The following is a 12848-nucleotide window of genomic DNA, read 5'->3' as shown; positions in this document are numbered from 1 at the left end:
TGTTTTAGAACTCACAATATATACAATTTCACCTCGTATAAGCAATTACACCCCACCCCGTCAATCCTCACAACGACACGATCTATACTCTCGAAACTAAAATTAACCTCTTTTTACCTAATCCATACTCTCGGATCAGGTATGTCTAATCCATGCTCTCAGATCAATAACTATGTCCATTTCATACTCTCGGACTAGGGACAATTGACTATGTCTAATCCATGCTCCTGGATTAATAACAAATAACTATGTCCTCTCCATACTCTCGGACTAATGACAAATAACTATGTCTAATCCATGCTCTCGAATTAATGACAAATCTTAAAGTTCGACCCTCCGTGTATGTCTTACCCACACTCATAAGTAGATACTTCCCGATATCTATCTCAATTAATTTAGGTTTGTTATGTATCCTAAATTATCATATATTATCAGATATGCTCTTAACACGTATTTCAGGCAATAACAAATATTTCACACACAAACATATATTTAATACTTTAATCATTACTTTTATTAAAATCATGTTCATGAAAGGGACTATGCACTCACTTGTTAAAGTGACGATTCCAAACTCGGGCAGCGCTTCGCTTCTAACAATTCTATTTTCCTTCTGTGAAACCTAGTATCATTACCACTAGATTTTAGTCTAATATTTATAGCGATCTATATTGTTTTATAAGTGATAAACAATACTTTTCAACTACTATGTACAGACAGGGGCCAAACATGAAACACCGGAGGGCAGGACCATTTTGGCATTATAGCACTTCTGAAATCCAACAACCCTATGCGACCCTTCAAACCAAATTCCCCGTACCGCGAGTAGTTAAAATATATTATAATAACACTTTGTATATTATATTTTATAATACATATATTGTTTATAGGTTCATAATAACGATATTGAATTTAAACATAAGCTATACTTAAAGTAGGGTAAACATAACTCACTTACTAGGAGGTTTGGCTAGGAATCGGGCTCTGTGGGGTCAGAACTTCCAAGCTGAAAGCTCTTCTTCTCGAAGCCTTTTGGCACTCTGGGACTCTCCTCTAGCACTTAGGAAGTACTAGGGAAGCGATGGATAATTTTGGAGTGTTAAGAGAGAAAGAATGGTGTAGGTGTAAAGAATTGAGGAGAACCTCGCACCTATTTATAGGAGCTGGCCTCGGACTATGTTGGGCGTACTCCTCGGGGTATGATGCACATACGAGGCTACGGTGTGCTTACGAGGGGGCATCTATTGGCTTCGCATGCAAGACCGTGGAGGATAAGCAAGGGCCAGGATTTTGCCACGTCACCCTCTTCGCATCAGCCTATTCCCGACGTCTAAATTCCGTAACTTTCGTATACAAGGTCCGTTTTTTATGTTCTTTATATCCATGCGTAGGTATCGACGGGATCTACAACTTTTGTTTAGACTCCGTTGTCTAATTTTGACTTTATTTTTAAAGTTATATTTTAACACGCTTAAACATGTAAAGTCCGTTAAAAATTCATAACTTTGTCATCCGACGTCCATTTTTGTCTGTCTTTATATCATTGAGTTCCTATTAACGAGATATTAAATTATCGTTTAGGTTGTGTCGGCTAAAAATCGGTCGATCTAAAATTCAAATTCCGGGCTGTGCATTGTTATGCTAAATCTTAGAAAAATCATAACTTCCTCATACGAAGTCAGATTTGGACGTTCTTTTTATGCACGATCTCTTTTTAATGTATACTACGAATTTCATTTAGATTGATAAGGCTAAAAAGTATTTTATCGCAAACTCATTTTTTTACGATTCCCGGTGTCATGCCTGTTTTGCCGCAAAACTTTGACATGTCATAACTTCTTCGTTTTAACTCGGATTTTAACATTCTTTATATGTGTGGAATCCTTGTGAAATATACTATAACTTGGTTAAGATTATTCATTCTAAATATCCTTCCATAAAAAAGACATTTTTAACGCTCATTGTCTCTAAATTGACTAGCTCGAATCTGCGGGCGGTACAAGTAAAACATGAAACATCTCTACAACATCAGACAACAATGTTTGATGAGCTATATTCTTTCTATTTTCATGTTCATCTGCTCTTTCTACCATTCATAGTCTAATCTTTCTCCTTATCTTCTATCTTATACTCTACATAGATTGTCAGTGTTTTCTCATCTTATCACATCGATCTCTATTCTTCTATTACTTCTCATGCCTCAACATTCTATTCTCTCATTCTCGTACAATATCCTCTACTATTATTCTACAATAGCATACACTGCTACTCTTACCAATCATATATCTTTTCTATCTTTCCTAGCATCTTCTCAGGCTCATCTCATACTTTCCATATTCTTTATCTCTGCCTCTGTCTCTAACTCTTCTATACCATTCTCTTAATCTTTCTATATTTCCATACTCCATCTCATCTCATGTTTCCTATACTCTTATCTATGCTCTATGTATATTCTTCTCTTGCCCTTCTTTCTTCACTTCATACTTCTCATCTCGACCCCTCATGGATTCCCTTAACACTTTCTTTCTTCTTTTAAATATCTTGTGGATTCCTTACTCTTAATACCTCATGGATTATTTCTAAGTTCTTATAACAACTCCATTACCATGTTCCATTTATGGAACCTTTTCTATATTTCTTCTAATCATACATAATTTTTAATTCCTGCAGGAATCATCTATCTACTTCCCAAAAGGTATCCATTATCTGTGTTCCCTAAGGAACCATCACCTCATTCCCAAAGGAATTATAATCTTGTCCTTGAAGGAACCTCTCTCTCATTCCCGAAGGAATCATAAACTTATCCCCGAAGGAACATATATCTTATTCCCGAAGGAATCATAATCTTGTCCACGAAGGAACATCTATCTCATTCCCAAAGGAATCATCTTTCTACACAACTCTATATCAATTAAGTGACTCGTCACATAATGCTTGTCCCACAACCATTCTATATCTTTATCTCATCGAGAGATCTTCTATTAAACTTCTAGTACTTACCTCATTAAGTACTTAGTCTTTATTTATGTCTAGTAGCATATAAGTATTCTACATAATACCATTATGTCTAGAAAAATATACATACACTTGTGATTATACTACATATAATCATTCTCTATCTCTATCTGAACTCTTTTAGGTATCCACATATACCTTTTCTCATCATCTACTCTTACATAGGATTATAAGACATATAATCCCATACGTTCTTTATCTACTCTTAAGGTAATTACTCATAACACCCTTGTTCTTTCTCTCTCTCTCTCTCTCTCTCTCTCTTTCTCTGTCTCTCTCTCTCTCTCTCTATATATATATATATATATATATATATATATATATATATATATATATATATATATATATACTTTGGTTATACACACATGCTCAAATACATGTATAACCACAAGTACATCATCTTACTTAGGATTATAATTCATATAATCCTCTTCTTTATTTCTTTTTGTCATGCTCCGATACATGACCCGCACATACACACATACATACACACACACACACATATATATATATATATATATATATATATATATATATATATAAAGAGAGAGTGAGAATTATAACTCACCTTATTAATTAGTGAGGACTAACTACCCTTTTTGCCTCTTTTATTCAGTTGATACATCATAGCTCATCCTCTTGCGCAAGGCCTCATGAGTTTCCAATGTTCAATCCAATCCATAAACACCCATAATCGCCCTTTAAACTGTAACACCTGTTTTCTAGATTGGTTTAGCTTAAGACTTAATGAGATCAAAGATGGTTTTGGGAAAAAGTCCATGCCACGATGTGGTGTATGGATTCACACGACGTGACATGACTTAATTGGAATCCATCAATATGATGAGTTCCACGATGTGGCAACTATTCTGGCCCAAGCCCATAATTTTAGGGACTTTCTCATATTTAAGCATCATACCTTACAAATTAGGGCATCCTCCTCAGCCTTTATCACTCCCAAACCTCAAGAACCCTAACCCTAATCCCTCTTGGTGAATCTTGTCTCATCTTGATAGTTTTGGCAGCTTGAAGAAGAAGAATAATAAGGTGTTCTAGTGTGTTGATCTACCAAGGAAACCTCATCATCATTCTATTGTGCATATTCTAGACCATTATAAGTGTCCAAGACTCAAGCTTTTTGGTTGCATGCTTCTAGATCTAAGTTCTTTGTCTCTTTTCTTCATGATGTGGAAGTTTGGAGGAGTGAATTCCATAAAGTTGGTAACTTTATGGATCCTTGAGGTCCTTTTGGTTTTATATGTTCTAGATCTATGATTCCTTGGAGTTTTTGATCTCATACTCAAAGTTTGAGTTCATTTCTTCTTGATTTTTGTCATGGTTTGGGAAGAGACATGCATTAGATATGCATGTCCAGAAAGCAATGACTTTTATGGTGATTGAGGAGTACGAAAACCTTCTAGAATTTATGGACTTGAGATCTTAAGGATTAAATGCTTAATGGTTGACTTTATGCCTTAAGTTGCCATTAAGGACCTATGGTTATAGATATTGGCTTATTAGGATGTATTAATGGATAAAGTTGGAAACTTTATCCATCAATACCTTGGGAAGAATCAGATCTGAGCTTTGGAGCTCACGGAATGGATGGAAAACAACTTAATCCATTAAGCTGTTGAGACTCGTTTCCCATGACGTGACATTTGACCATCACGACGTGGCGACTGGGAGAAAAGTCAACTGTTTTGTCTTATTCTACCACGACATGGCCAGTAGAAGGCCATGATGTGTGAGGTTGACTTGGACAGTTGACCTTAACCATTGACTTTTTGACATGGGTTGACTTTTGGCCAAATTGCTAATTAAAGAGTATAGACTAAGGGTGTACCTTGTTTAATTCGTTAGGTGTGTTGTAGCACTGTCTGCGTGACATTGAGCTGTTAGGTGACTTTGTGAGACAGGCGAGTCTTCTCACTATACTATGTAGGATGCTAGTTGTCTTTGTGACTCTTGCATGACTATGCTGGGTTGGGCTTGTTGTATGTTGAATTGGGACTGTTTGTATGCTGGGTTGGGCTCATTTGTATGCTAGGATGGGCCCGTTGATACGCTGGGATGGGCCCGTTTGTATGTTGGGTTGGGCCTATTGTATGGTATGTGGTATTTTGGGGAACTCACTAAGCTTTGTGCTTATGGTTTTGTGGTTTAAACAGTTCAGGTACTTCCAGTTCCAAAGGGAAGGGCCCAAATTGACTGCACTGTATCCCTCGATGACTTTTCGCACTGATGATTGTTGTTTTACTTTGATGTTCGTAGTACATTTTACTATGACTGATTTTGGTAAAACAAGTATTGATGTATGGATTTGATGTTTGAAAATGTAAATTTTTATCGATATTTTTGGAATGTTACATGAACCTTCTTCCTTCTCCAAATCGTCGGAGCTCATCTATATAGGGGTTTGGGGTTGTTTATGACGAGAATGAACTGGAACTGAGGTTTTGATTTGTTGCGTAACCGTGCCACGACAACCATTTAACCCGAAGAGAAAGGTAGTTGTTTACTTGCCACAGGGAAAAGTACATTGCCATTACTTTTTACGCAAATAACTAATTACACCGTGGAGATTCATCCATCATGCCGCGATGTCGGTTTGAGAGCAGTCCTTAGCTGATTCCATTCCAACATTGGGACAATTTTTCTTCAATCTTCAATCCTTCATAACTTCTTCGTTATTAACCTGTTTTCAATGTTCTTTATATCCACGCGAAGATGGAAACATACTTTATAGCTCCGCTATGTCATATCTCACTGACTTAATATGAGTATTACTGTACTAAGTCACAAAATTGACCCAAAAAGTATAAAAATGCATATTTTACCCTTTTAGCCAAAATACATCTTCTCATGCATTCATTCTCTTGAATTTACTCATCTAACCTCTTCTATGAGACTTAAACTTATCTTGGAAGTCACAACTTCATAATCTCATCCCTTTCTCATAATTGAACATTTTACTCTTTTGGTCAATATTTGACTAAAAGTCAACTTTTGTTAAATTTAAGTTTCTTACATAATAGCCCTCTTTGCTCCATGTATCAAGATAAGTGTGTTTTGGATACTTTTGGACTTAGGGTTTTATTTATTGATTGATTTAGCCTTGCTTATGGATAAAGTTGGAAACTTTATCCGTTGAGACCTTTGTGTGAATTAGATATGAAGTTTTGAGCTTCTGGACTTAAAGGATTAAGTCCTTAATGAGGATGGATGTTAAGCCAAATTTAGTGGCGCGACACGATTTTGGAGTGTTCCCGACTATTTTTGTCATTTAGTGTATCACGACGTGACCGGTCAAAGGTTACGATATGCATGCAGTTGACCGTTGATTTCGACCCTTTTTTTTGATCAGTTTGACTTTTGCAGCCAAACTTGGAGGTGTTGAGCTATAGACCGAGGTCTAGCTTGTGATTTGTTTGGGTGGTTCGTGCAGCTGATTCTTTGGGAGTTCGAGTAGTCAGATTTAGCTTTGGGATTCGGGTGAATTTTCTCACTATACTATATATATTGGAGTATGTATCCGTTGTAGGATATGATGCAATTATGCTATGTTATGCTGTTAGGCAGGTAGACCAGTTAGTTAATTGCCTGTGGTGTTGGATTGTTTGTGTATCTGTTTGATAATATATGTTAACATATTTTATGATGAGTTGAGGGCGATCCAGTTATGTGCTGTAGGCCAATACACTCGGGGCGGACCCACTTTATGTTGAAGGCTAAAGGGGCAGACCAATTATGTGCTGAAGGCTGGGACAGACCAACTTTGTGCTGAAGGCCAAGAGGGCGGACCAACTTCGTGCTGAACGCCATTGTTTGTATGCATTGTATGTATATTCCTGTGTGTATTATTTTGGGGAAGTGACTAAGCTTTGTACTTATAGTTGTGAATTAAATATTTTTTAGGCACTCATCGGATCGTAAGAAGGCGAAAACATGACTGTACACACACATCATAAATTTTATAATTCGATATTATGCGATTTTTTCTTTATAACTTTAATCATGAATTTTGGTTTATTGAATAAACTGTCTTACATTGATTACCATCCTATGAAATGTGTGTTTATATTAATTTTGAAAACAAATTTTTTAGCATTACACATAATCTAATCATAAACAGAACCAATATCTTAAAGCTTGACATAAATCTTTAATCTTTTGATAAATGACATATTTTCCAAGTGATATATTGTTATGCTATAAGTTTTTAGTAATTGAAACAATAACAATTATTTGTCTTTTTTTTTATTCATAAAATATCATGTTTTAGAAAAATACATAACGATCTATTTGTTTTTTTCCCTATAAAATAGCATTATAAGCCGTAAAAGTTACGACACAAATTTCAATACTTATCTTCCTATAAAATTTTATATGTAACAAATAATTGTATAAATAGGGATATGTGCTAACATGCACCAGAATTACGGAAATGACCCCTGGACTAAGGCAATAATTACATTTTAGTCCTTTTTTAACATTAACCAAACTCAGATTCTGTGGACAAACATGTAAATTACTCAAAAGTTTTATGATTTTAACCATTTGATGTTCTTGACATAGCATTCTTCAGATTCATTCAGTACTTAAAAAGCAAAACAAAGCAAAGCAAAGCAAAGCAAAAGCAAGAAAACAAAGCATAAACAGGAATTGACAGCCACATCACAATCACACACTGTGTGTTTCTGTGTGTCCCAATTTAAAATCAAAAGCTGAAATTGCCACAAAACAAACACACCCAGTGACTGAAAAGCATAAACCCATCATCAAACGCTTCCCCCTTTATCTTCTCTTTTCTTGTGTTCCCCTTACTTTTATCATCTCCACCATATATTATTTCGATTCTGTAATCATTCCTTCCATTTCCACCCTGTTAAATCTCACCTCAATCTCATCAATTCTCCTATAGTCCTATGTCATGTCATGTGATGTGTGTTCTTAGGGTTTCGTTTCAAGGAATCTTCATCAATCGACATTAATGGGTAAGTTTGTTGGGTTCTTTTGATTTTGGGTTTAGGTTATGTTTTGATTTCTGTTTTCGTACACTCTGGAAGAATCCCACGAATGTTTGAGAATTTCTTGAAATGGCGGAAATTAGACTAACGAAGGTAGAACAAGGGCAAACGAAGATTAGAAATGTGCCGATTGCTGTAACCCCAGAAGGATTCTGGTGTTGTCCTTCTCCTGTTATGTTTCAAAAAACCCTAAAAGCACAACACCCTTTAAACAAACCCAAATCATCATCTTCTCCACCTACCAAAACTCCCACCGATCAGAAGAAACATTCATCAGAACTCGATAAAAAACCATCGCGTTCATCTTCAAAGTCGGAAACTCAAACTGTCGTTCCCGATGATCAACGGAAAAACGGTTTTGAACCACCTGTTGTTCTTGCTGCATCTGTCGTCGGCGAGAGAACCGCCGTCCGGCCAAACACAGAAAATTTGCCGAGAAAAGTATCGATCGAGTTTGGTGAACCTGGAACAGGTGATTTGAAGGTGGTTTTAAAAGGTCGACAGGGGTTTACTGTGAAATTGAGTGTTCATAAGACTGTTCTTCAAGAAAATAGTTCGTTTTTTGCTGAGAAATTATTAGCACAGCATCCGAGCTTCCATTGTATCGAAGTTGATGATTGTGAAGATGTTGAAACATATGTCGAGACTGTTGGGTTGATGTATTGTAAAGAGTTGAAGCAGAGGTTGATCAAACAAAGTGTTTCTAGGGTTCTTCGAATCCTTAAGGTAATTTCTTAACTTTCTAATTACATTTTGGTTGTTTCCATTGATTTATTTATCCCTTTCTTATAAGTTATAACATGTATGAATATAGGATGATGATATTGGATCTTTAAAAACAACCACGAATCTATTTTTTACATTTAATCTTGACTGAAAATATAGTTTGAGATACCATTTTTGCTTACTTTGTGAATTGTGAAGAAGAAGTGTTGTTGTTGATGATGATGATGATGATATTATTAGACTTTATTTTTCTTTGACCAATGAGTTTCTGCAATAAATTTAAGTAGTTGGAAATATATGGATTGGTTGACTCAGGAGTTAAATTCGTTGTTGACCCAATTAAAAAAGCTCACAATTTTCCAATGGAATTTAAGGATAAATCTTCTTTGACCAATTTGTTTACTAAAAATCTGATCTTTATAAGTCTTTAAAGACAAACATAAGTTAGAAATGACAAAAAGGATTGTATTATGTATGGAATTCATTTTATATATTGTTTCAATGCCATTGATGCAATTACTCAAAAAATAATTGTAAAGATTCATTTAGGGTCATCTATAACCCAAAATCAAATCCCATTTTGCAACAAAAAATGGTGTTTTGTGAAATAGTAAAATTCCAAATATGATGTTAGGTGCTGTTGGTTAGATTCAGACTGTTTTATATTACATTTAGAAGCCTCTGACTCGGTCTCTGTTCTTACATTCAGTCATCTGACATTGACTAACATTGACTGACATTGACTCAGTCAAATCTGATTTAATCAACAAACTATCAAAGAGCCCTTATTTGTTAACATTAAATATGTTGTTTAAGTATCTATTGTACGATTTTGTCCTTTAATTTGAATTTATGCAATTTTTAGTTTTTTTATATGTATAATATGTTGTGTATCTAATATATGTTACTTGTGAAGCTATATAATAAATTGAATTTGTTTTATTATGTATATTAGGTTTAATTTTTTAATTTTTCAAATTTGTTTAAACTTAAAGTTCATTTTAATAATCTAAACACACAATAATTTAAATAAAACCAACGTAATTGACACATATACGATAATACCAATAATTTATTTTGGTTATAGTTGTCTAATAATATAAAACCTGAAAAGTTATTGTAATAAAATCACATGGGTCAAATTTGTAAAAACCTAATAAATGTAAGGGTTGTTTTTGAAAATCTATAGAAAGTTAGAAACACATGGGTCAAATTTGTAAAAATCTTATAAATGTAAGGGTTGTTTTTGAAAATCTATAGAAGTTGGAAATAAGTGAAGATGCCAGGAATATTTTTTCGTGGATTAAAATGGCGTATTGGGTTAGAGAGGAATTAATTACTATTTGCACCAAATATTACAGTCAAGATCTCGGTAAATCTTGGATAGTTTAAGGGTAAAATAGTCTTTTTACTCTCGTCACCTTCATCTTAACAATACAACCAAATATTAATTTCAGGTTGCGGAGGTACTCGGATTCAAAACATGCATTGAATCATGCCTAGAGTTTCTAGAAGCCGTCCCATGGGTAGGCGAGGAAGAAGAAGAACGTGTTGTATCCTCAATTTTACACCTCAAACACGAGTCAACCGGGGTCAACCCAATCCTTAAACGCGTATCATCGGACGTATCTAAACCTCAAAAAGACACGCTCTCACACGTCCTCCACCTCGTACTCAAAAGCACAGAAGAAAAAGGCCGCCGCGAAATGAAAACAGTCGTCTCAAAACTCCTCCGTGAAAACAACAAGTCAACCACCACGGTTGACCTTCACGACACTATTTACACATCGTGCAAAGCCTTGTTGACTTCTTTACTGCTCCTGTTCCGGCAACTGGCGTCGCCGGAGTTTGGAGCACAACCGCCGGAAATCAAAGATCCGGCGGTCAAACAAATGGTGTTGGAGTCCGACAACCTGTCGTGGCTCCTTGATATATTAGCTGACCGGAACTCAGCTGATGAGTTCGCAGTCATGTGGGCCGGCCAGCAGGAGCTGGCTGGCCTACACTCTAGGGTTCCCCTAGTGAACCGCTACCATGTTAGCTGTATTACTGCTAGATTATTTGTGGGTATTGGAAGAGGGGAGGTTTTACCGTGTAAAGACACGCGGCACTTGCTTTTAAAGACTTGGTTACAACCGTTGATCGATGATTATAGATGGTTGCAACATGGGTGTAAATCGTTTGATCGGAAGGTGGTGGAGGAGGGGATCGGGAGGACTATATTAACACTCCCGCTCGAGGATCAGCAGATTATTTTGCTCGGGTGGTTGAGTAGTTTCTTGAAATTAGGTGATAATTGCCCGAATCTTCAAAAGGCTTTTGAGGTTTGGTGGCGTAGAACGTTTGTTAGACCTTATGTTGAATCATGACCTTGTATTAACTCGTTTGTAAAATGATATTATGTAATCGTGTGGATTTGATTTGATTGATAAGAGTTTGTAGTTTCGATTGTGTTTTTTTTGAATATTTTAATTATTTATTTATCTATATATAAAATCTCAGTGTTATTTGATATTATCTGACTAGAGCATAAATCGTAACGAGTGTTATTTTAGTGGTCCAGTTTGCAACATGATGACAGTGGATATGTGAGCTGCAAATGCAATGCATGCGGAGACTTATCGATAAATTGAAATGTGGTCCTTATATAGATGTCGATGGTGACCCCATTAACTCAATTATTACTCTTTTAATTATTTAATTTGTTTCTTTTTAGATTCAAAATGGCATGAAAAACATAGAGAATCCGAAGTGTGGAGAAAGTGTAAATGAGTTTACAGGACCACATGTGGTGTGGGGAAGAAGATAGTTGGACCATCGGACACTTAAACGTTACTGGAAATTGTGAACAATAAAAGTTTTCGTACAGTTTGTTTAGTTTATGAGATCTTTGTCTTTAGAATAATATAAATATAAATGAAAAAAACATTGGAAGATATTTATAAAATGAACGAAATTTATTTCCTGATATATAACGTTTTTTTTTTGTTACTTTGTTTAAAAGGAAGGAAGATTCAGAGTTTATGGTCTTTTATATTGAAAGACATAACCTTGATATTGGGCTTTAGGCCCACGAAGAAAGAGATATTGTTAGAGCTGCGGGTTAAAAACCCGAAAACCGAACCGGATATCATTTATTGGAAAACAGGTTTGAGTTAAACCGATTTGATAGTTTGATAACTAGGAGTTGGAAATGTTTTTTTTTAAATGTCTGCGGCCATTCTAGATGTTTATGGCTGTTTTGAAGCCAAAAATTAACATTTGACACACACACACACACACACACATATATATATATATATATATATATATATATATATATATATATATATATATATATATATATATATATATATATAATTTACACATTGTGTATCTTATATACTAAACCTTTAAATATGTCGTTTTAACATAGTTAATTATCCGGTTTGGTTTTCACTTGGTAAATATACCATCCGATAACATTTCTTTCTTGCATTATCGTTTTACAATCTATGTTTTCTTTCTTCCATTACCGTTTATTACTTCACCCCAGTGAACATTACTATTTTTCAACGTCACGAAGGTCAAAGATAATCAATATTCTTGCTTCCATATCAAAATTATTGCGTCAATCATGAATCTACAGCTTCAAGTGTTAATTATAAATCCCTAATTGCAATATTTAGATTATAAAACGCCGTATTTTCAAATGAGGTTTAGTACCTACGTTTAGGTGAGACTATAATATATATTCACTTTTCTCATATATAAGCTGTAATATACCTAAGCTTTAGTACCTAAGCTTAGGTGGGGCTGTAATATATATATATATATATATATATATATATATATATATATATATATATTGAGAACGCGAGAACAAGTATATTCATTTGTGATTCCATGTATTCATTTGGGGAGAAATGATAAATTTTTACGCACAATCAACATGAATATGCTTGTACTCTTCAATTGAAATTAAAGGCGTAAAAATTTATCATTTCTCCACAAATGAATACATGGAATTACAAATGAATATACTTTATTCTCGCGTTCTCAACCTTTTTGGTGCTCTCTGTGTGTGTGTATATATAT

At 34.9% G+C, this 12848-nt stretch overlaps 1 protein-coding gene across 1 annotated transcript; it reads left to right on the top strand.

Moving 5' to 3' along the window:
• Positions 1–7979: 7979 nt before the first annotated feature.
• On the top strand, positions 7980–11222 carry LOC145109387 (BTB/POZ domain protein). The gene is made up of 2 exons (XM_079046523.1): positions 7980–8771; positions 10229–11222. The coding sequence occupies exons 1-2, from the start codon at positions 8115–8117 to the stop codon at positions 11138–11140; spliced, it is 1569 nt and encodes a 522-aa protein (XP_078902649.1). The 5' UTR covers positions 7980–8114; the 3' UTR covers positions 11141–11222.
• The last annotated feature ends 1626 nt before the right edge of the window (positions 11223–12848 follow it).

The sequence above is a fragment of the Lactuca virosa genome, chromosome 4, assembly GCF_052849685.1.
Source record: "Lactuca virosa cultivar CGN04683 chromosome 4, Lactuca_virosa_CGN04683_v6, whole genome shotgun sequence".
Classification (NCBI taxonomy): domain Eukaryota; kingdom Viridiplantae; phylum Streptophyta; class Magnoliopsida; order Asterales; family Asteraceae; genus Lactuca; species Lactuca virosa.
Note: the sequence above shows the minus strand (reverse complement) of the source record. Positions and strands in the feature narration are given on the sequence as shown.